General features: G+C 44.9%; 2 protein-coding genes and 1 long non-coding RNA gene across 3 annotated transcripts; 1 reads left to right on the forward strand and 2 right to left on the reverse strand.

The window, feature by feature from the left end:
• Nucleotides 1-4,428: 4,428 nt before the first annotated feature.
• Nucleotides 4,429-16,285, reverse strand: SMIM10L3 (small integral membrane protein 10 like 3). The gene is made up of 2 exons (XM_019753671.3): nt 15,860-16,285; nt 4,429-6,238 (listed from the first exon to the last, which is right to left on the reverse strand). Exons 1-2 carry the CDS (start codon nt 16,043-16,045, stop codon nt 6,218-6,220), a joined length of 207 nt encoding a protein of 68 aa, XP_019609230.2. The 5' UTR covers nt 16,046-16,285; the 3' UTR covers nt 4,429-6,217.
• On the reverse strand, nt 5,335-6,158 carry FAM220A (family with sequence similarity 220 member A). Its single transcript, XM_074313941.2, has one exon. It carries the CDS (start codon nt 6,156-6,158, stop codon nt 5,376-5,378), a length of 783 nt encoding a protein of 260 aa, XP_074170042.2. The 3' UTR covers nt 5,335-5,375.
• Nucleotides 16,266-18,765, forward strand: LOC109459308 (uncharacterized). The gene is made up of 3 exons (XR_002139380.3): nt 16,266-16,399; nt 18,174-18,285; nt 18,630-18,765. It is a non-coding gene; the product is annotated as an uncharacterized LOC109459308 (long non-coding RNA).
• The last annotated feature ends 1,503 nt before the right edge of the window (nt 18,766-20,268 follow it).

Raw genomic sequence — 20,268 nt, forward strand, 5'->3', positions numbered from 1 at the left:
CGCCAAAGGTTTAAACATTTTTAAAGTCACGTGTTGCCAAACCTTGATTTTACACAGTGCAGTAGGAAACGTGAACGTTAATTTGACAATGAACCCTGCCTGCCACTCACCGGGATGCAAGGAGCAGACTACTCAACCTACTCTTCCGAAAGCACCACAAGGCTGGAAAATGAATGAGTCGCCCTCACTCCTGCAGTCTCAATTTCTAAGTGAATTCAGATGTGTATGTTTGGATTTGACACATACAGAACAAAGTACCTGCATTGAATATAAACCACCTCCCCTTTCCTCAGATTGCCCTCCTGCAGTAGGATTTTCTGAACAAGTGTGGGTCCTTATCAAGTCTTGGGGAGGGGGAGTGACAAGAAACAGTGCTATGTCCTAGGTATGATATCCCTCTGCATGTCCTACAAAGAACTAGACTTTCCAAGGCATCTGAGGACTCAGCTGAAAAGAGGCAGCTATGCAACAGGGATTGTTAATTTTATGTCAACATGACTGGGCTAAGGGATGCCCTGAGAGCTGGTAAAACACAACTTCTGGGTGTGAATGTATGTTTCCGGAAGAGAGAAGCATTTGAATCGATCCTTTGAATAAAGATTGCCCTCACCAACGCTGGTGGACATCATCCAATCCTTTGTGGGTCTGATGGTACAAAAAAGTGGAGAATGGGCGAATTTGCTCACCCTTTGCTTGACCTGGGAAGTCCATATCCCCGTCCTTGGAAGTGGCATCCCTGGTTCTCGGACTGAATTGCACCAACTTTCCTGGTTGTCCAGTTTGCTGACAGCAGACGATGGGACTTCTCAGCGTCTGTAACCATGTGAGCCAATTCCTGTAACACATCTCCTCAGATCTGTGTGTATATGTATACACCGATCGGTTCTGTCTGGAGAATCCTAACACTGCAACTTAAGTCAAAGGAACCTAGAGACACGCTCCTTTCACCAAGTCTTAAGTGAGCAGCAGTGTGGAGTGCTTGTAAACTTATGCATAATAGAAGACAAGCTTGAAGAGTTACAAAATAAAGCCTATTTCCCAATCTTCCAATTACTCATTCATTTTCTGATAACGGAAACAGAACTCTTAGTAGGCAAACAGGGGATGGAAAAATAGGTTAAATCCAACGCCCTAAAAAAGCTAAAATCATTAAGCAGTTCATTGGAGAATTCCAGTTAATACAGTGATGAGGCACAGCTACCCTAGAAAAATTCCTTATATACTTATGTACCTAAAAACTAAAAATTGACTGTAGAGCTACTCAAAATAGAAGCAAAGCAGAACTGCAGCCATGCCTGCTCGTGCTCCCCTGAATAACTTACCTGTTTTTTAGAAGAAAGCACAGCGCTGCAGGGCTCCTCAGATCACCAGGCACGCTGTGCAGACACAGCCCAAAGGTGCAACCCTCCCAACTCAACCCAAACAGTTCCCCCTCAACAGGATGTTTTACTTGTCATCATGAAAAGTCTGAATTTTAAAGGTCCTTGGACTGGGGTTCATACCCGCAGCTCATTCAGCTTGAGCCCGTCTCATCCCAGGAGCTTTTCCAGAACTGCTACCTTCACCACGAAGCTCCAGGCGCTTTCCCAGTTCAAACTCGGCTTCTTCAGCCTCTGACTTTTCTAACAAAGACGTCACGGAGCAGCCTGGCCAGCCTGTTCTGCGTCGCTGCCAGTCCTCTCTGGGATCAGTGTACTGACCACTTCTTTCACGTCATTTGCCTGCACCTCCCGGTCATGGTCTCCGTCATCTTCTTCCGGATGTGGCAGACCTGCTGAGCTGAGCATGAGGTCTTTCGGATCTAACTGTGGCGCTTTCAGTAAAACCACCACAGAACAGACGAAGCATACAGCCGTCGGTCGTCTTGCCCTCAACATGAGCTTCGCTCACGGGATGCCATTTTTTGTCCAGGGAGCACATTCTGTCACGGGTCAGCCCCATGCCAGGGAAATTAGGCAGTTTCTGCCCTGAACATCTTCAGTCATTAGCTTCAATTTTCTAAATGCTACTTCATCATCCTGCAGCTCTGCTCACGTCAAAAACACTTGAGACCGTCAGCTGCGAGTCTGGTTCCTCGAGTTCTCGTGACTAGTGTTTTCCTAATATTTCTTATCTTGAACATGGCTGGTGCCTTCACATCATACCAATCTTTCTCAGAAAATGGGTCACCAACTTTCATCTTGGCTCCTTCTTGCCACCTTTTGTAAGGAGCTTGTTCTTGCCAACCGCCATGGGGCTGCTCAGAGCCAAAAGGCCAGATGCTTTTGTTAAACGTCTCGATATGCCACACTGAAGCACGATCACTTGTTTCAGGAAAAAGTAGTTTATCCCGTGAAGACCACCTTTCCTAAACTGCAACCTCCTTTCCAAACAATCTTTTCCAGTCAAATTTCAGTGATGTAAAATACCACTCATTGAAAAGTTTTCAGTGCAAATGAAAGTAAACACGACTTTTCAATTGATCTGATTAATCGTTTTGATAAATTCTATAGCACATCTCTTATTCTTGGTGAAATTATGGTGCAGCTGACCCTTGAACAACCTGGATTTAAACCGTGTGGGTCCACTCATGCGCGGATTTTTTTCAAAAAGTATCCTGTCGGCCCTGTATCCCTGGGCTTCCCATCCACAGATTCAACCAACCGCAGAGAGAAAACAGGATTTTCAATACCAGTTTGGGAATCCGTGGATGCAGAGGGCTGACTGATGCACTGTTCCATGTCATTTTCTATAAGGGGCTTGTGTATCTGTGGATTTTGCTATCTGTGGGGGTGGGGGGGCTATAACAAATACCCCATAATACCGACAACAATAGTCAAGTTTTGGGGGAGTCAAGTTATATGTGGATTTTCGACTGCACAGGGGGTGGCCATCTCTAACCCCCATGTTGTTTAAGGATTAACTGTATAGTAAATAGACTATATGAATTTTAGAATACACAGGGATTTACACCAAACTCCAAAATACGTCTTGCTTCTTATTTATAAAATCAACAGTCACATAAGATTGACCTACTTAAACGTGAGTTGCTTAATTTTTTATTCTCTGGAGGCTTGCAACTTCATAATCATTTCAAGACCTCAACGCTCATTCCAATGCTAAAAAAAAGAAATTATGATTTCCAAATGTGAACCAAGCCCAAGATTTTGTTTCTAAATATAAAATGATTATGCTATTCAATCTTTAAGAGCAGAATCCATAAAGGCAAAAGAAGAAAATGCATATAGTTAAAAACTTTTAAAACAAGCTTCCCTTAATTGTCACTGCCAAAATGATACAACCTAAAATATTTCAAATGAGTGATTCCTCTTATAATTCAACCACGGAAAGTTAATTTATCCAAAATATCTTATTTCTGTATAAATTAGCTCAAAAATAAAAATGTTTATAGAGGGCCTCATTTTGCAAAGTCATGAAACTTTATGTAGTACATTTATTATCACCTCTCCACCCTAGAACATTCCACAGGAGAGGCCATCTACAGATAGGAATTGGACACAACTCAGCACCAAAGGGAAAAATTTCAGAAAGTGCATGTGTGCAAAGAAATTACTATGAAGAAAAAGGTTATTGTGAACTTTTCCCTAAAGCTGCTTTTAGAAAAAATACACCTTAGTCTAATATAACCACATGAAAAAAATTCAAATTTATTAATTTAGCATTTGATGACAAACAGGAATTCCGTCTTTTTTCTTTGCAATTGGTTGAAAATTTATATACTTGCAATTTATAAAACAAAGGAGATGAAACAGTTCATGGGTCATGGAAATCTCGATCCCAAAGGAGCAGGCTTAGTTTCAAACAATAAAAAGGGAGGTAGGGGGGAGAAAGCCTTGACCAGAAAACAGTTCCCATTTTGAAACACTGAAAAGTGTGCTCATCTCATTGCACAATCTCTCAGTGACCCCAGATGGAATATCCACTAACCAAAGCTTTAATTGCTCAATCAAGACAGTGTCCTTTTAGCCTGGCTGGCAATCCTTTTTTTTTTCACAAGGACACCTACTTTGGGACTCTCTGAGCACCACCCTAAAGGACCACAATACACTATTTCATTACATCCCAGGAGGAAAGTGAGATGTAAGTTCCGACCTAGCTTTACATTTTGTTTTTCTAGCTTCTGCTTCCAGTCTCATAAGTCAGCAACCTACTTCACTGGAGCTAAACGACCTTTAAGCATTAGGAAGGCTGCACTAACAAAAAGTCAAGGTAAGGGCAGCCGGTTGGCTCAGTTGGTTAGAGCGCAGTGCTTATAACACCAAGGTTGCCAGTTCGATTCTCACATGGGCCAGTGAGCTGCACTCTCCACAACTAGACTGAAAACGACGACTTGACTTGGAGATGATGGGTCCTGGAAAAACACACTGTTCCCCAATAAATAAATAAATAAATTTAAAAAAAAGTCAAGGTGAACCAACACTACACACATAAAATAAGACATTTATTATGGCAAAGAACAAATTTTATTTTTCATTTTCCCAAAACACTAAAATAGCACACAGCATAGTAATTTCGCACACAATATAAACTGATATAGGCAATCCATAATCCCGAAAACGGTTAAGTCTTACTTTGGGATTCCTTAAAAACTTACTCTCTTAAGTGACCTTTATCCAAAGTTATCAACAAACAACAAAAGGAGTTATCTCAGAAAAATCTTAGTGTAAAAGATACCTCAACTCCCAGAAACTGGACACCTTCTATAAGGGAAAAACTTGATTTGCCTCTGTGAGCTACACAATACACTCTCACCCGCGCTGCTGTTTCAGGTAACACCGCTAAGGTCCCTAGTTTAAGTAACATTTATTCTATGAATGGGTTTAATATTGCAACTCTCACCATAGGGCCTCCATTAAAATTGCGTTCCAAGTGGAAGGAAAGGGATGTGAGAAAAGGAATACAATTTTGATGCAAACCAAAATCATTGTACAAAATGCAGAAATGGGAACAGCTCAGCATCAACTCAGCAAGGCTTAGGGTGATTACAGAAGGGCTTTTACAAACACCGACTCCTGTTAGATGATCAGAAAACCTGCAGACAGGACCTGGGACAGCAGCCCGTCAGCATGGGTGCGGAAGGTGCATTGAGGACTTTCGTTCTAATCTGATATTTACACAGGATATATTAATGTTCTCTTGAAGTGGTTTCCCAATCCTGAATGTCTTTCCAGCACAACTTAATGCCCTCAAATTTCCTCCTGCACCAACCAGCCTCCCATGAGTTTAAATTCCACTCACTTTAAGTTTGTCTGGTCATGAAAACCAAAGCAGGAACTTCACACACAGCTGCACTTTTGCATCCAGACTTAATGGAAAGAAATCATTCTAAAACAATTGAAAATTAATCTCACTACCTTTATTGTTCGGCTTGTACCTTAACTATGGCATAAACGCTTTGCTACTTCAAAAGCTTGTAGAGCCAGTGACCGCAGTGTTATCCGCAGATGGTTTGAGGTACTTTTTACACCTGCTAGCATTTTCTTGTATTCTACTGTTTGCTCTGAAACCACGGGCTCTGAATGGCCAGGGGAAACACATTCTGTCTCGTTGCTTGGGGAGACTTCAGGACGCAGGTGCGGCAGTGTACCCAGGACCAAATGCAGGCAAGCCGGTTCCAACTCAGAGCCTGGCCCCTCAAGAAAAGCACGCGGTGCTTCATCCTCAGGGATTCCCATTCCTGACTGTTTTCGACAGCACCGAGGTCCTGATCCCCGAGGCTCTCCTTTGCAGCACTGTCCTCTGTGGCTGTCAGCGGCCCCGGGCTCTCCTCCCAGCCAGGCCCCCCCCTGGGCTCCCTGGACACCACAGGAAACCCCAGCGAAACCTTCTCTTGCAGGAGCAAAGAACAGGTCCACAGTCTGGCTCCTAGCCGCTGTGGAGGCGGAATTTCTTCTTACTGATTCTTTCAAATATGGAAACACTTCATCACCATCATGAAGCAACAGGCTGACCCCCCTCAGATCATTTTTCATTTCCAATGATAACGGCTGACTTTGTGCATTTTCATCAACTGCAGGCTTCTTTATCCGGCAAAGCGAACCTGACAGGCCAGGGCTCTCCTGCGTTCTTGTAAGTCTACATAGCAGTTTGTCCAAACCGTCGCCCTCTCCCTTCCCTCTTGCGAGGCAGGTGCAGGGCGTCCCTCTTCCGTCCCTCATGCCGTGTTCTCTGATGCGGTGAGCCTCAGGACACGCCTTTGTCAGGTGGCGGAAGGTCTTCAATGGATCTCAATATGAACCTAGAAAAGACAATGGAATTAAAGTGCTATAACGAAGGAGAGCCTAAGGGAGGCTACACACACCAGCGCGTGAAGCTCTTTCAGTCTCTCGTATGAAGGGGCCCTACATTTTGACAAAAAAACAGGATGACAACCTACCAATTACAGACCACAACAAAAGGAACAGTACTTTATGAATGCAGAGGCCTAAAAACACTTAAAAATAAGAAACATACATTCTTAGGCTGTGTACTTTTCACAGCAATATAGTTGTCTGCATAGGTTCAATAAAAACCTGTCCTCTCTTTAACCAAGATATGATTGGATGACTCGATTACGCAACTCAGGCCTTACTTGAAGCGTGCTATTTGAGGATGACTCAAGTGTGACAAGCCACTTGTTAGGAATCGAAGTTGACTTCACTTACAGCTCCAGTGTCTAAGAGAACCTCCCAGGAAAGCCAGCCGGGAGGGTCCTGGCGTACAAGACCCCAGCCCCAAGGTTAAGGAGGGTTACACGCTGGCAGGTCAGGAACCTCAGTAAATTCTGGGGCCTTGATAAAAGAAGGTTTCCCCTGAACTTGTAGGCCCTGCAAGTAAAAATATGGTGGAGAAAACTTCTCGAGCTTACTTCCCCCACTCTCAGACTAGCAAATACTAGAGGCTTTTATAATCCCAATCTGAAATTTCGCATGAAAACTTCTGGACAGCGGCTGATCTGTGACCTCAGCAGCTGTCCGAGAGCAAACTCGAGATGGCCCATTCATTAAGTCTTGCTGCCCTCACTAAACCTAGAGAGACCAGCCGTTTTCTGTAACCAACAGTAACCTCTCTTTGACATTCTGATGCCCCAGAGGGGGAAGATGTCAGACAAGATTTGTAGAAGCTTTGAAACGGAGCCAACACAAGACTGCTGGGTGTGCTGTCTCGTGCGTCCTCTGCTTCACCTACCTTTACAGGCCCTGCGCCTTGTCTTACGGCTGCTTTACAACTCCCTCAGTTGGAGGAAACTTAACAAGGGAGGCAAATGATTTCTTTTCCAAAGAAGTGAAGCTCAATTTGTCTGGAGGGATGCAATTGATATTGTCCTGTGGATACTGACCAGCTTTACATCTATTTGTAAATTCAGTTTAGCATCCTGAATACATGTGTATTTTGCCTAAATTCTCCTTCAAAATGATTAGAACATCTTAAGAGTTCCCTCATTAATTGACAAGAAAATTTTTGACACATGTTCCTTTAAAAAATAACCATAACCCCAGAACACTAATAGAAAGTAAAGAGATACATAAATCACATTCAGTAATTTTCCTAAGAGGCAGCCTAAGGAGCAGCCACTTAACCAAAACACAACACCTCCTGGGAGGAGGGAGGAAGAGCGTGAGGCGGAAGCCGGGTGGGCGGAGAGAGCTGCAGGTATATCATCTCCTACAGTAAGACAAAGACAAAGCCCACAAGTGAACAGTCAAGAAGCAACAATACAATCACATCATTCAGAGACAGAGACGTCACCACTGAGAGAAGCAGCGGGAGCAGAAAGCGCTGGCTGTGGGATAGAGAAATGGAGGCAGGAAGCTGCTTAATCTTGTGGCAATAGGTGCGATTGCGTAAGCATGTAAAATTTTTAGAAATGTAAAGAGAGTACAATAGCAAGAAAACAAAGGAAGTCAGTCTTATTGTGGGCTGGCGCTAAGGATGGGAGCCAACCAGGGGACAATAAGGCGGCACGGTCACTGCTGCCAGGAGCTTGGACTTCATTCGGCAGGTGACGGAGAGACACCGAGAGACACCGAGGAAATTCCCAGCCAGGAAATGTTGCTAGGTTTGCATTTTAGACTAATTCCTCGGGCTGCAGTGCGGTGGCCAGACTGGAAGGGACTCACATTAGGCCAATTAGGAGGCTAAGCCAACAGTGCAGGAAAGAGGATGTAAGGAAAAGAGGAGAGAATTTTGTTAAAGATGGTGACTGACTAGATGTAGAAGAGGGTGAGATGGCCCATGGGTTTCTTCTGACTTTCAATTCTGGGTAATGAAGGCGTCTGAAAATGGGGAGGAATTCTCAGGACACACAGAGCGCAAGGGGGGTCAGAGCTGGAGGCCTCCATGCAGAAGCCGCCAGCTTTGGGAGGCACATGCAACGACGGCCCTGGTATAACACGCAGAGAGAAGACAGACCCGGTCAGGTGCGGAAGGCCAGGATCTCTGAGACCTAACGACCAGACGGACACATGGCCACCAGAGCCACCAGGGAGGGAGACTCAGTGTCGTAGACGCCGACTGCTTCAGAAAGGGGGTGAGATGTGTTTCTTGCACAAACAACTGAGTTACAGGTAAGCGCTGAGAAACTACTCACAATCCTCTGTCCAGCAGTCATTACATGGGGTCCCCTCACCTCCAGGGGCACGGGAGAGAGTATAAGGACATCTCAGCCTAGTTCATCTTTATCTCACCCCCCATTAACGTTTTCCGTTTTATAATATACACCATATTCTGGTAGAGCTAAATACAGACTTTATAAAGAAGTATATAACTGAGAAGCATGCTCAAAACTTTTTATTGATAGAAGTGTGACCAATACTCTATACAACCACTGATAAAAATATATTTGAACAGTTTAAACCAATATACAAACATAAGGTGTAATTTTTAAATTCAGATGTAAATGACATACATTGTGTTAGTTTCAGACGTACCCGATTCAGCATCTGTACGTGTTACACAATGATCGCAAGTCAATAGCCATCATCACGCAGCCACAATTATTTTTTTCTTGTGATGAGAACTTTTAAGAGGTGCCATTCTGCTGAGCATGAATTCCAGCTACAACCCAAACAATACTTTCAAAGTTCACCAAGTCAAACATAATTAACTTCTCTTGACGCTTCTCTCAAATTAACTCTCCAAACCATATTATTTCAAGCCTTACATTTATTTTACTGATTTGAAATGTACTAAGGATGAAGATTTGCCTGAAATGGAAGTATTCCCAAATACGTTTTTAATACATACTAAAATAGGTTTAAAAAAAAAAAGAATCTTAAGAAAAACAGGTCATTTAATATGGGCCAACTCTACAGAAAATTAGTTTCTAACCACTTTTGTTATGTCCTTGTACAAGGACTTGGTACTGTTCAGAATGATGAAGTATTCCCAGAATTGTGTTAAAATATTTTAAATGGGCACCATTAAAGTAATCATGTATTTAATGATGGAATAAATTGTTTGCTGAAGATCTTCTAGTTCTTTAGTAAATTTTGTTGTACACTATGTATTTAATTCTCTTAACAAAAATACTTCAGCAGGTCCGTGAAAACATTCTGGCTCTGAGCCCTCAACTAGCCAGCTCTTCTGATTAATTAAACTGTTACACACAATACTGATATTTTTGAGAGCCAGAAATAAATTTCATGTAATTTGTAAACATGTAATCATTTGTGAAATATTTTGTGTAGTTTCTTCTCACTACACTACACATACCGGCACACGCCATGGTACCAAATGAAGTATATACACAATTATACAGTGAACTCTTCTCGGCCCCGGCTACGTCATCATCTCCCACCCGGGTTAAGTCTACAAAACAATAAGCAGCATAACGTATGGCATACAAACTTGTCCACTAAAACTGAGACCACTAGAACAATGGAAGGAGTGTATTTTGAAGTTCAAGAGAGTATGATTCAGGAAAAATAAAGTGCAGTACTGGGAGTAGATTCCTGAAGTAGGTTCCTCATTCCCCCGCCAAAAATAAAAAGATGGCGAAGGTTGAAAACGGGAGCCTAGAAGCCGGGTGTGCTCGAGAACAAGGCCGCCTGCGTGTGCCCAGGATCCAGGTGCAGACAGGAGAGTCACCTTCCACACAAATCCCTGCCTGCTAGAGGCAGCTGACCCGCTGTGTGACAATAGGCCTGACCCACTTAGGCAGCTGCTGCCCTCTTGGACTGCTGTCACCTTACCTTCCCTAACCTGAGCTATTAATGGCCTCAGGGAGCTGATGGTCTGGATACCACCGCTGTGTAAACTAAAAATATCCCGGCCTTGATGCTTCAGAAAGCCAGCTGGCAAGGCTACCCCCAAGGGGACTGGGAGGAGACACAGCTACGCAAGGTCGCAATGACAACGGGCGTGGAGCTGGGTCCTGCCGTGTCATGGCTCACAGACACACTCCAAGAGCGTCCTGGCGTCCCCGCTTTGAGATGTGGCCATCAGGACACCTTCACACTGCTGTGCTCGTGATCGGACCGAGGAGGGGCCGAAACCAAGTGCTACTCAGCTTAGAGGACAAGAAATCGGAAGGACTCAGTCCTCTCTGCAGCTGAATCATAACCAGCAGTCCTAGTTCCTGTTACTAAGTCACCTGTTACTAGCAGGAAACAGACCAACGGTCCTAGATCCTGTTACTAGTCACCTGTTACGAAGTTCCTCTTACTAATCACCTGTTACCTAGTTCCTGTTACTAAGCTCTTCCAAATCATACCTGCCCTTACGTAACGAGCTGTGCAGCTCCCATGGGCCACCACCCTGAGGCCTCCTTCCGTCACCTGGATGCAAAGGTGCGCTGGCTCACACTCCGAGGGCCAGGCTGTGTCCTGGCCCAGGTGGGGACCTCAGGAACCCTCTTTTCTCAGGATGCTGTAAGAACCCAAGTGTGAAAGCACCTAACAGCTTTTCTGACCAGCGTCCCGTGGACATACAAGCAACAGCAACTTTTATCACTATCCTCATCAAGAGTGCTTTAGGGAACGAATGACAAAACGCTGCTGAGGGCTTCTGTAAAGCAGAGGATGCACAGGTGACCACTGGATAGCAACGTGAAAGTGGCCTAAACACAGACCAGCACATTTTGGGGTGGGGGGGACAGAGGCTGAGGCCCAGGCTATAGCGGCTGAGGAGTGGGGAGCAGCCAGAGGCACCCCCACATTGCAGGAGGAAGCACAGTGCAACCTCAGTGGAGGGCAAGCTGGCAGTAACATCTAAAAATGCGAATAACCTTCCAGTCAGGAGTCTACTGCTGTGATTTCCTGGCAGCAAGGGTTCACTGGGCCCCCTACCAAAGCCAAGAACAGGGGCAGGTGCCGGTTTCAGGACTGTATAGACAAACCGGGCTCTTTCTCCTTAAAGTTTGCTTTCCAGTGAACACACATACAAAGATTTTGCAATGAAACCTTGACCATGCTGGTGCCTTCATCTTGGACTTCTTAGTCTCCAGAACTGTGAGAAATAAATGTTTGTTTATGAGTCACCCAGCCGTGGAAGTGAAGAAACACAACCCTCTGCACAGATCGCTCGAGAAGCAATACCCACTCCCTCCTGAGTCGGGACTGGTCCCTGGTGCAGGAATGCTCCCCCACGCCCACGTATGGAAAAGCACATTTATGACAAAACTTTTCAATGGGATAATACCACATAGATGGTTTACAAACTTACTTGTCTTTATATGTGGTGAGACATCTCTTGGGACATTAGTACACATAGATAGAACTCACACACTTTACTGTCTGCTTGAACCACTATATGATTATTTGTAAGACTTAAAAAACTTGAGCCAAGGATACAGGGGTTCACTGTACTTATTCTTTCAAATTTTATATAGGTTGAAAATTTTTCAAAAGTTTATGAACCATGATTAAAGCATTCACGTGAAAGACAGAAAAGATGCCGTAATATTTCTGTTTCCTATATTTGGTATTTACAACTCAAAGTATACAGTTGTTGATTATCTCAGAAGCCAGAACAAACCAGGTTTACCTGAACTCATGCTTAAGCTTTTACAAAGCTTACAAGCTTTTATAACATTTTCTTGATAGTCTATAATTTCCCCCAATCTCTTCTGGGAACTTGCTGTAATCCAAGCAACAGAACAAAACTCACTGGAAGCTGCACTTGATCTTGGGATCTTTGCTACTGTTTGAAGTTCTTCAGCCCTTAGTGAGATAATTTCATCAGAGTCAAAGCCAAAGTCCTTTCGGTGCCTACAAGACACCATGTGAGCTGCCCCGAGACCTCTCTGACCATCCTGCCACCTTCTCCTCACTCTCCAACCCCCTTCCTGTTGTCCCGGACACACAAGGATAGCCTAGCACCAGCTGTAGGGCCTTCTCTGTGCAAAGTGAAATACTCTTCTAACGCAGACCTCTCTGAAGCTAAAGCCCCCGCCTCCTACAAGGTTTTGCTCAAATGCCATCTGATCAATCAGCCCCACTCTGACTGCTCTATTTAGCAGGCAACCAGCTTCCCCTTCCCTACCCGCTTTCCTGGACTCTTTTTACCTGATTGGAATGAATGAGCAGATTTTCAAGTGATAGGTGAACCCTGGAACATACAGAGCTGGGTTTAGAAAGTCATTCAGAAAAAGATGATAAAAGAGTGACTGGAAACAGAACAAGGAGAGGGGCTGCACAGAGGGAGGGGCACAGAGGGAAGGCAGGTCCAGGCCTGGCCAGCACAGGGCCACGTGGCAGACTGTGACAGCGAGGAAGACAATAAAGACACTGCTCTGCGATACTGTCATCAATCCTCACGACATCTTCTCTTCTCCAACTGTTCTTTCTCAGGCCTTCTCTTTTATAATAATAGTTACAAGAATCTGGGTGACCTGGGGCTAAAGTACTGGATTCTTCCCACAGGACACATAATTGAGAAGCTGTAGGCATGACTTGTTGAATTATAGTAGGTTCTAAGTACAATTTTTCCCCTTGCTTTTACTACATTTAGAATCTGGTATGGATTCTCATTTTTTTACTGCCAAACTCTGTATAAATAAGGAGGACGCTAACGACCCAAGAGTATTTGCAAACAGTATTTTAAAATCATAACACTTTCCAAAGTCCTTTTGCATCTATTTTCTCATTTAATCATCTTTCATATAAAAGAGAGATCAACGTCCTTAGAATGTCTTGCTGCCCGATACACGATTTGGGGGTTCTACACAAACATGTGGGAAATGGAGTCCTTGGTCCCTATTACTCGTGAAACAGAGTCCAGCACCCCTGCAATGGAAAGGATGGGCCGTGTTCTCGGTAAAAAGAAGGCAGTGAGCGGGCCCATCCCCTTTACTCAGATTCCATTTCCTGTTGCACTTGTCCTTTACCAGAGACCAAAATAATTAAAGCCTCACATCAGGTAAGTTAGTGATTTTCCACAAATGAACAGAAACTCTAAACCTGCAGGGGAGTTGAAAGTAGCAGATATTACAGTAAAGAGACACCCCACTCCCACCCTGTCCCCTTCAGCTTATGAAATGGCAGCTGCCGTGCTTGATCAAGCCCAAGGTCAAGCCTAAAATCCTCATTCAGTTCTTAGACAGCCCTGCCCCAACGTACCTACCCGGTGATCACCTGTCTGTGTTCCCCATTCCCACTCACACCTAAACTGACTACAAAAGCCCACGTTTCCCCCTGAGCATTCAGCTCCTGCCAGTCTCTAAAAGCTGTGCCATACCTGGACTATGACTTGGCATCAAGTCCACCAAGCACCCATTCTGGGCTTTTGGGATTGGTACATCTAGCTCTCCTGACTGCCCACACCACCTATTCCAGAGCCAATTTCCCTCCTTCAAAATGCACCTACCCTCAGTCATTACAGTGCAGATTGTTATGAAATTAGTATTTGAATAACCTTACCAGAGATAATCTCACTGCCCTACAAACTGAGAGATCTGGAACCCTTTATCCCTTCATGCATGTGAAACACACAAGCCTTCGGCACTCTTGCAATGAAGAGAGCAGGTTAAACATCACACCGATATGGGTGAGCACAGAAGTCCTTTGTGAAATAAGAGCTGTGGTGGGAGAATGGACCAGCATTCGAAGAGCCAGGGAAGAGCTGTGTGTGCAGGGCCCAGAGGCGGGAGGGGGCTTGGTGCTGCAGAATAGACAGGAAACTGAAAAAGAACAGGAAGCAGGGAGCAAGCTGGGTGAGAGGTTATGAAAGTGGAGTCAGATCCGCAGGGTAAAAACGTGTGAACTGCATTCTGCGTGCAATCAGAACTTTGGGTTTTGTTTCTCTAACCGCCCTGTGGAGAACAGGTGCAGGCTACTGCAATAGCCCAGGAAAGTGATTCCCACAGCCTGGCCTAGGGCACTGGTCATAAACATAAGTGGACATATAAGAAAGGTGATTTTTTTTTAATGGTACAAAACTGATTTTCAACACGATGTACTGAGTTTTCTCTTATAGTCATTCTTGTGATTTTATAAATGACTGCAAATTATTAATGTAATTCTAGAACAAGAATTTCCAAAGTGGGAGCTTGGGGGTCAAAATATAGCCTGCGGACACATTTTTTTTTTTGGTCCATGAAGTGTTTTTTTAAAATTTACGTTATTTGATATCTGAAAATCAAGATTTCCAATTTCTCTTGAAAATCATTAGATCTGGCAAACAACAAAAGCAATCAGCTAGAGCATAAGTTTTCTGGTAGCTCTTTCCCCACACTCAGCATCCTTCACTCATTTATACCACCTGCTAGAAAGATATTTGAGTTTTCTACTCTACTAGTCTGGTACCACTTAAGGATGCCACAAGCTCTTGCTCACATAAAAGTATCTCAATTTGGACCTTGAAATAGAGGCAGGGTCATCTCATTTCACCTTCACACAATTTTGATCAATAGTTGCTTTTAAGTTTTATGAGGCCTGCCATCACCAGTGACAGGCACCCAAAACCTGAAAGTCCAAGCACGGGGACAATTCCATTCTGAGACAAATGAAGCAGAAAGGAAAAAAAGGACAACACCTGCCGAGTCTCAACACTGCCTGTGCCTACTGCTCAGATTCCCTCATTTTGCTCAGAATGTAAACTCCAAGGCAGAGGGATCCCTCTCCCATCACAGAGCCTGTGCCCAACACCCAGCAGGTACTCCAAGACAGGTAAATGACATCCAAGAGGAGCTTGGCACTTGGTCATCTATGACACACTTGGAAAGGAATAATTCTCAATCTGACAATTCTCCATTCCACTAGAAAAAGGCATCTCTAACTCAAGGGATGCAGATATGTCGGTCATTTATAACAAAGGTGAGCTGCAGGGTGGTGTGTGTGTGTCTACTGTTTCACATCTGAATTGTTTCAGGCCGCTGAGCCTTTTGAGGCTCTACTTCTTCCACTTCATTTTCCCTCACCTTCGCCCCCACCCCACTTCTACCCCGGCCAGGATCTATCAAAGCAATTAACATTAATTAATCCACGTTAAGTTTCAAGGATAATATTTCCCTCCGAAGCTTCGTAAAGTTCGGGAACTAGAAAGTCAACCATAAGGCCACCCCCCACTCCAAGCCCAATTTGTCATTTTTCTGGGCAACAGTTCCTGTTCAAGCTCAGGGCCTTTCCAGCCAGTGCCAGCTTCCACCCGCCTCTCCGCGGACCCCCGCCCCGGCAGCAGGCCCTCCGCCACCGCAGGCCGCCCCACTCCGCCCCTCCGCCCCGGCCTTGTTCGCAGAATGGGGATAATAACCTCAGCGGGTTTTTCTCCCGTGGGGTTGCAGGAGAGATGCACTGTGCTTGGCAAACACTCAACATCCAGCTTGGCAGCTCATGACAGCATCTTCTTCGTCCAGGGCGCGGTGGGCAGGACCGCGCTGGGTGGACCTGCGCTCGGGGAGGGTCGGGGGAGAGGGACCGAGCGGCGGGCGCGGCTCACCCACCTGCAGGCGGACGTTGAGCATCATGGAAGCCACGATGTAGAGGTAGGGGAAGTTGATACGCAGCCGCCAGGCCAGGTCGAAGAAGATGAGCAGCGTGCGGGTCAGCCCCTTGCAGAAGACCCCATAGGAGCGGGCGGCGGCCGAGCGCGAGAGCCGGACAGCCAGGCCCGACAGAGCCGCCGCCATATAGACCCGCGCCTGCAGCCAGCCCGCCGCGCACCGACCGGCCGCGGACCCTAGCCGCCCGGCGCTCCGAGGCCCGCCCGGCCGCCCTTTAACAGGCGCCGCGTCGCCCCTGGGCCTCCGCCCCGGCTGTTGGCCCGCGCTCCGCGCGTAGAGGGAGGCGGCGGCGAGGCCAGCGGGCGGGCGGGCGGGCGCGGGGAGGGGAGTCCGCGCGTCACCCTAAGGGAAGCGCCTCGGAGCACCGCCTGCTCCCAGCCCAGGCACCAGGCCTGACGTCACAATGCCCTCGCCGCGCCTGCGCGCCCTTGCCCCGCCCCAAAGTCCGGCCCGGGCCCGCCTCCAGTCACCTTCCCGCAGGTGAGATGCGCATGCGTGAGAGGCGGCTTAGGGAGGGTGGCTGATACGCTGTCTACGGCCGCCCCCTAATGGTAAGCAAGAAAAAAACAAGGGAGATGAATGAATAGGCATTGGAGAGTCGCACAACACTGTGAATGCACTTAATACCGTTGACCTGTACACTTAAAAATTTTATGTTACGTATGTCTTATTGCAATTGTAAAAAGCAAACGAAGGGAGGCTTCTTGGGGCCAACGGACAGAACACTCTCCCCGTGTAGATTTCTTGTGGTCCCCAGACATGTCAAGTTTAATATTTTAATAATTATGATATTAATTAAAGCCCTTGATGCGAAAAGTAAAAATATTGAAACTTCCAAAACGTCTGCTGTTCTGGGTTTTTTCGGGAGGTTCCACAGTAAGTTTTTACATTCCTACTTAAGCATGTAGGTTTCTATTACAGGTTTACATAGGGAGAAGGTAGAGACCTTCCTTTTAGTTCCAGACAAAGTATTTCACGTCATTACTTCTGCTCTCCAAGGAGAAAGTCTGGGAATTTGGTATAGGTGGGACAAAAGAATTTCATCGATGAAATGAAAAGCAAGTCTTAAGTCCTTTAAGAAAGCAGAGTAGAAAGCAACAGTGTGAAAATGGATTTAAGCGTAAAACCTTTTGCCCCAGAATGGATTTGCAATAATAATCATTTTAAAAAGTCATTTAAAAATTTTCTATCCCTAAATGAATTCACATTCAAAATCATTTTTAAAATTTTTCATTTTATTGATGTGTAATCCAAAGATTATAAATCACAGAGGACATTTCTAGTATTGTCATTATGTCTATTATTTAGCATTATCATTTTTCTTTAAATGCCTTCTGTATAAAAAGAATTGTACTCTTTGATGCTCAGTCATCCGATATTGCCATTGTATTTCAAGCCAAGACCATTTAAAATAGATATTTCAGGGTGTTTGGCTTTTGGCTAGTTTCATTATTATTGAAACAGTATTTTTCAAAGTATTTGCACAAACCTTTAGTTTCTCTTACTTTTGCAGCATTATATTTTGACACATTTATCAACATTGAAAAGCTCACTTCCCTTCTTTTGTAAGCTATTTTTTCCTTGCAGTGCACAGTGGATGCTATCTTTGAAGACCGCACAACACATGCTGCTGAATTATCATGGTTGTTCAAGCTATCCTTCCCCAAAGTAAAATGAACACTTCTTTATATATAATTTAGGAACATAATGTAAACATTTTGAAGGATAGTCTCCAATGGAAAATTTGCCAAAAGACACAAAATCAATCTGACAATGTGTAAACAGGTTTGGAGATTAGCTAAATTTATTCTTAGGCTTGTTAAGATTTCAACTGGTGGAGAATTGGCAGCCCTGTTTATTAGAATTATGCAAAAAGACCAGATGGGCTGTGGCAATGTGAGATTTATATATATCTGCTCTCTGGTTACTCATTTCTTTGTCTCTAAATGCCACTAAGGTAACGAGGCATTTTTAACAAGGCTCAGACCTTTCAGGAATGAGGTTTTGAGCAAAGAAACTAACTTTGATGCTAGCCAAAGGCAAGGGGATGTTAGAAAGGGTAGTGAAAAGGTGAAGTGATAAATGTCGGGCTTGTGACTGAGGAAGTGGGGGCTGTCGAGAGTGTCTACCTGCATTTTCTTGCTTGCTGTGTCATATTGTTATTTTTAAATATTTACATCTCCACCCTCTTCCTTTTCCTCATTATTGTATATAAAATGAATTGATGTTTGTTGCACTTCTCTTTGGTCCATAGGTTGCAAACCATTGAGATGGGACTGAAGGAAGTGGTCCTGGACTGGGAGGTATGGTAGCACCAGGACCTGATTCTGTGTTTCTCTCCTGACGACAGGGTGTATGTGTCCCTGGTGAGTGTGAGATTATGATGGTTACATTATGATGGGTGGGAGGGAACATTTAAAAATTAAATGTGTAGAAATGTGTGCATGTGAGTACCAGGTAATAGTGGGTGTGGCAGGACCTGATCACTGTCCTCTAGGATCCACTCTTCTCTTCCTTAGGGGGTAATAGAATTTTTAGCAGTGCCTACATTTCCCAACCTGCACTGCAGCTTGGTGTGGTCATGTGACTAAGTTCTGGCCAATGGGGTGCAAGAAATGTGGTGGCTTCTTGAAGAGACATCATCAAGAATCATCCTGAAGAGACTACTGGGCACTCACTCCTCTTTCTCCATCCTGTGCTTGGAATTTAGATGTGCTGCTGGAGCTCCATCTTGGTACATGAGGAAGGAGCTGGGCCCTGAGACTTCATGAATAAGAGGAACATACCAGCGTGATTTACCTCTGGATTTTGACATGAGAGAAATAAACTCAGATCTTTAAGCCGTTGTCACTTTAGGTCTCTGTCATTCGCACTGAACCTACCATGTTTCCCCGAAAATAAGACCGGGTCTTATATTAATTTTTGCTCCAAAAGACGCATTAGGGCTTATGTTCAATGGAAGTCATCCTGAACATAGGGCTTATTTCTGCTAGGGCTTATTTCTGGTTAGGTCTTATTTTCGGGGAAACATGGTAGTCCTAATGAATGCAGTGGACATCTTTTGGTTTTGCCTGCCCAGCCACAACTTCCCATTCTTTTGCGGGACTTCCTCTACCCCTTCCTTGTGGTTCTAGTGGGCTGTGAGTCACTGGGTCCTTCCCTTTTTCCCCAACAGAATGGGCAGGTAACCAAACCATACCAACCAGAACACCCCTCCCTTGCCAGGAAGGGAAACCTGAGTAGAGTGGCACCCTCAGGCACTAGGTCTAAGTTATTGTGATGTCAATATCCCAAAAAGAAGATCCTTGGGGACCCCAGAGTGGCCCTGGATCCTGTCATTTCTGAGTCCTGGTTACTCCACTTTTCCTTTGATTCTGTGAACTCACTAGTGTTCTTCCCATTAATATTTCTTTCTCTTTTTTTCTTAATCCATAGTTGTTTTCTGTCCCCTGAAACTCAAGAACCACAACTGATGATATTCTCCCACCATCCCCTTGGAGCCACTCATAATGCTGATAGGCTGGCTATAAATTCCAGGCAGGAGGAAACTTTTTTGGAGGTGATGGATATGTTTTCGGCATAGATTGTGGTGATAGTTTCAGGAGTGTATGCTTATCTCCAACCTCATCTTATAGACATTAAATACGCATAGCTTTTTGTATGTCAATCACACTTCAATAAACTTTAAAAAAAAATGTTGAATAGGACAAGGTCCAAGGTTGGGGGAGGCACAGAGCTTCCATGCCCTCTCCTCATGGAATCCAGGCATGCCACCCTCCCAGGACATAATATGTTCTCCAACCAGAAAGTTCCTCCAGCCTCATTGTTTCAGGGTTTTCATTACACAGGCACAATTGATTAAATCACTGGTCACATGACTGAACTCAATCTTTAGTCCCTCTCCCCTCTCTGGAGGTTGGGGAGTGGAGCTGAAGGTTCCAACCCTCTAATGCTTGGTTGGTTTATCTGGTGCCCAGCCCCCATCCTGAAGCTATCTAAGTGCCAGCCATGAGTCAGCTGGGCATAAACTCACTGCTACACGAGCATAAACTCAGGTATGGCTGAAAAGATCTTCTTATGAGTCACAAAAGACACTCCTATCATTCAGGAAATTCCAAGGGTATTAGGGACTCTGTGCTAGGAACAAGGAACAAAGACCAAAGATATTTTTTTATTATACCACACTTCCTCACTCAAGAATCTGGCAGTTGAGGCCGGCTATTGGCTGGGCCCTCAGCTGGGGCTGTCATTCCAAGCACCTGTACAGGGTCTTTTCACGTGGCCTAGACTTCCACACAGTTTAGTGACTAGGTTCCAAGAGCAAGCTTCCAGGAGATCCCAGGCAGACC

Source organism: Rhinolophus sinicus, chromosome 5, assembly GCF_057876585.1.
Source record: "Rhinolophus sinicus isolate RSI-liver-muscle chromosome 5, RSI-T2T, whole genome shotgun sequence".
In the NCBI taxonomy this organism is placed as follows: Eukaryota; Metazoa; Chordata; class Mammalia; order Chiroptera; family Rhinolophidae; genus Rhinolophus; species Rhinolophus sinicus.

Coding starts and splice junctions, on each gene's coding strand:
- SMIM10L3 (XM_019753671.3), bottom strand. CDS start 16,045: ATGGCGGCGGCTCTGTCGGGCCTGGCTGTCCGGCTCTCGCGCTCGGCC. Junction 6,239..15,859: donor TGCTCAACGTCCGCCTGCAG/GTGGGTGAGCCG, acceptor TGTCTTTTCTAG/GTTCATATTGAGATCCATTG.
- FAM220A (XM_074313941.2), bottom strand. CDS start 6,158: ATGAGGGACGGAAGAGGGACGCCCTGCACCTGCCTCGCAAGAGGGAAG.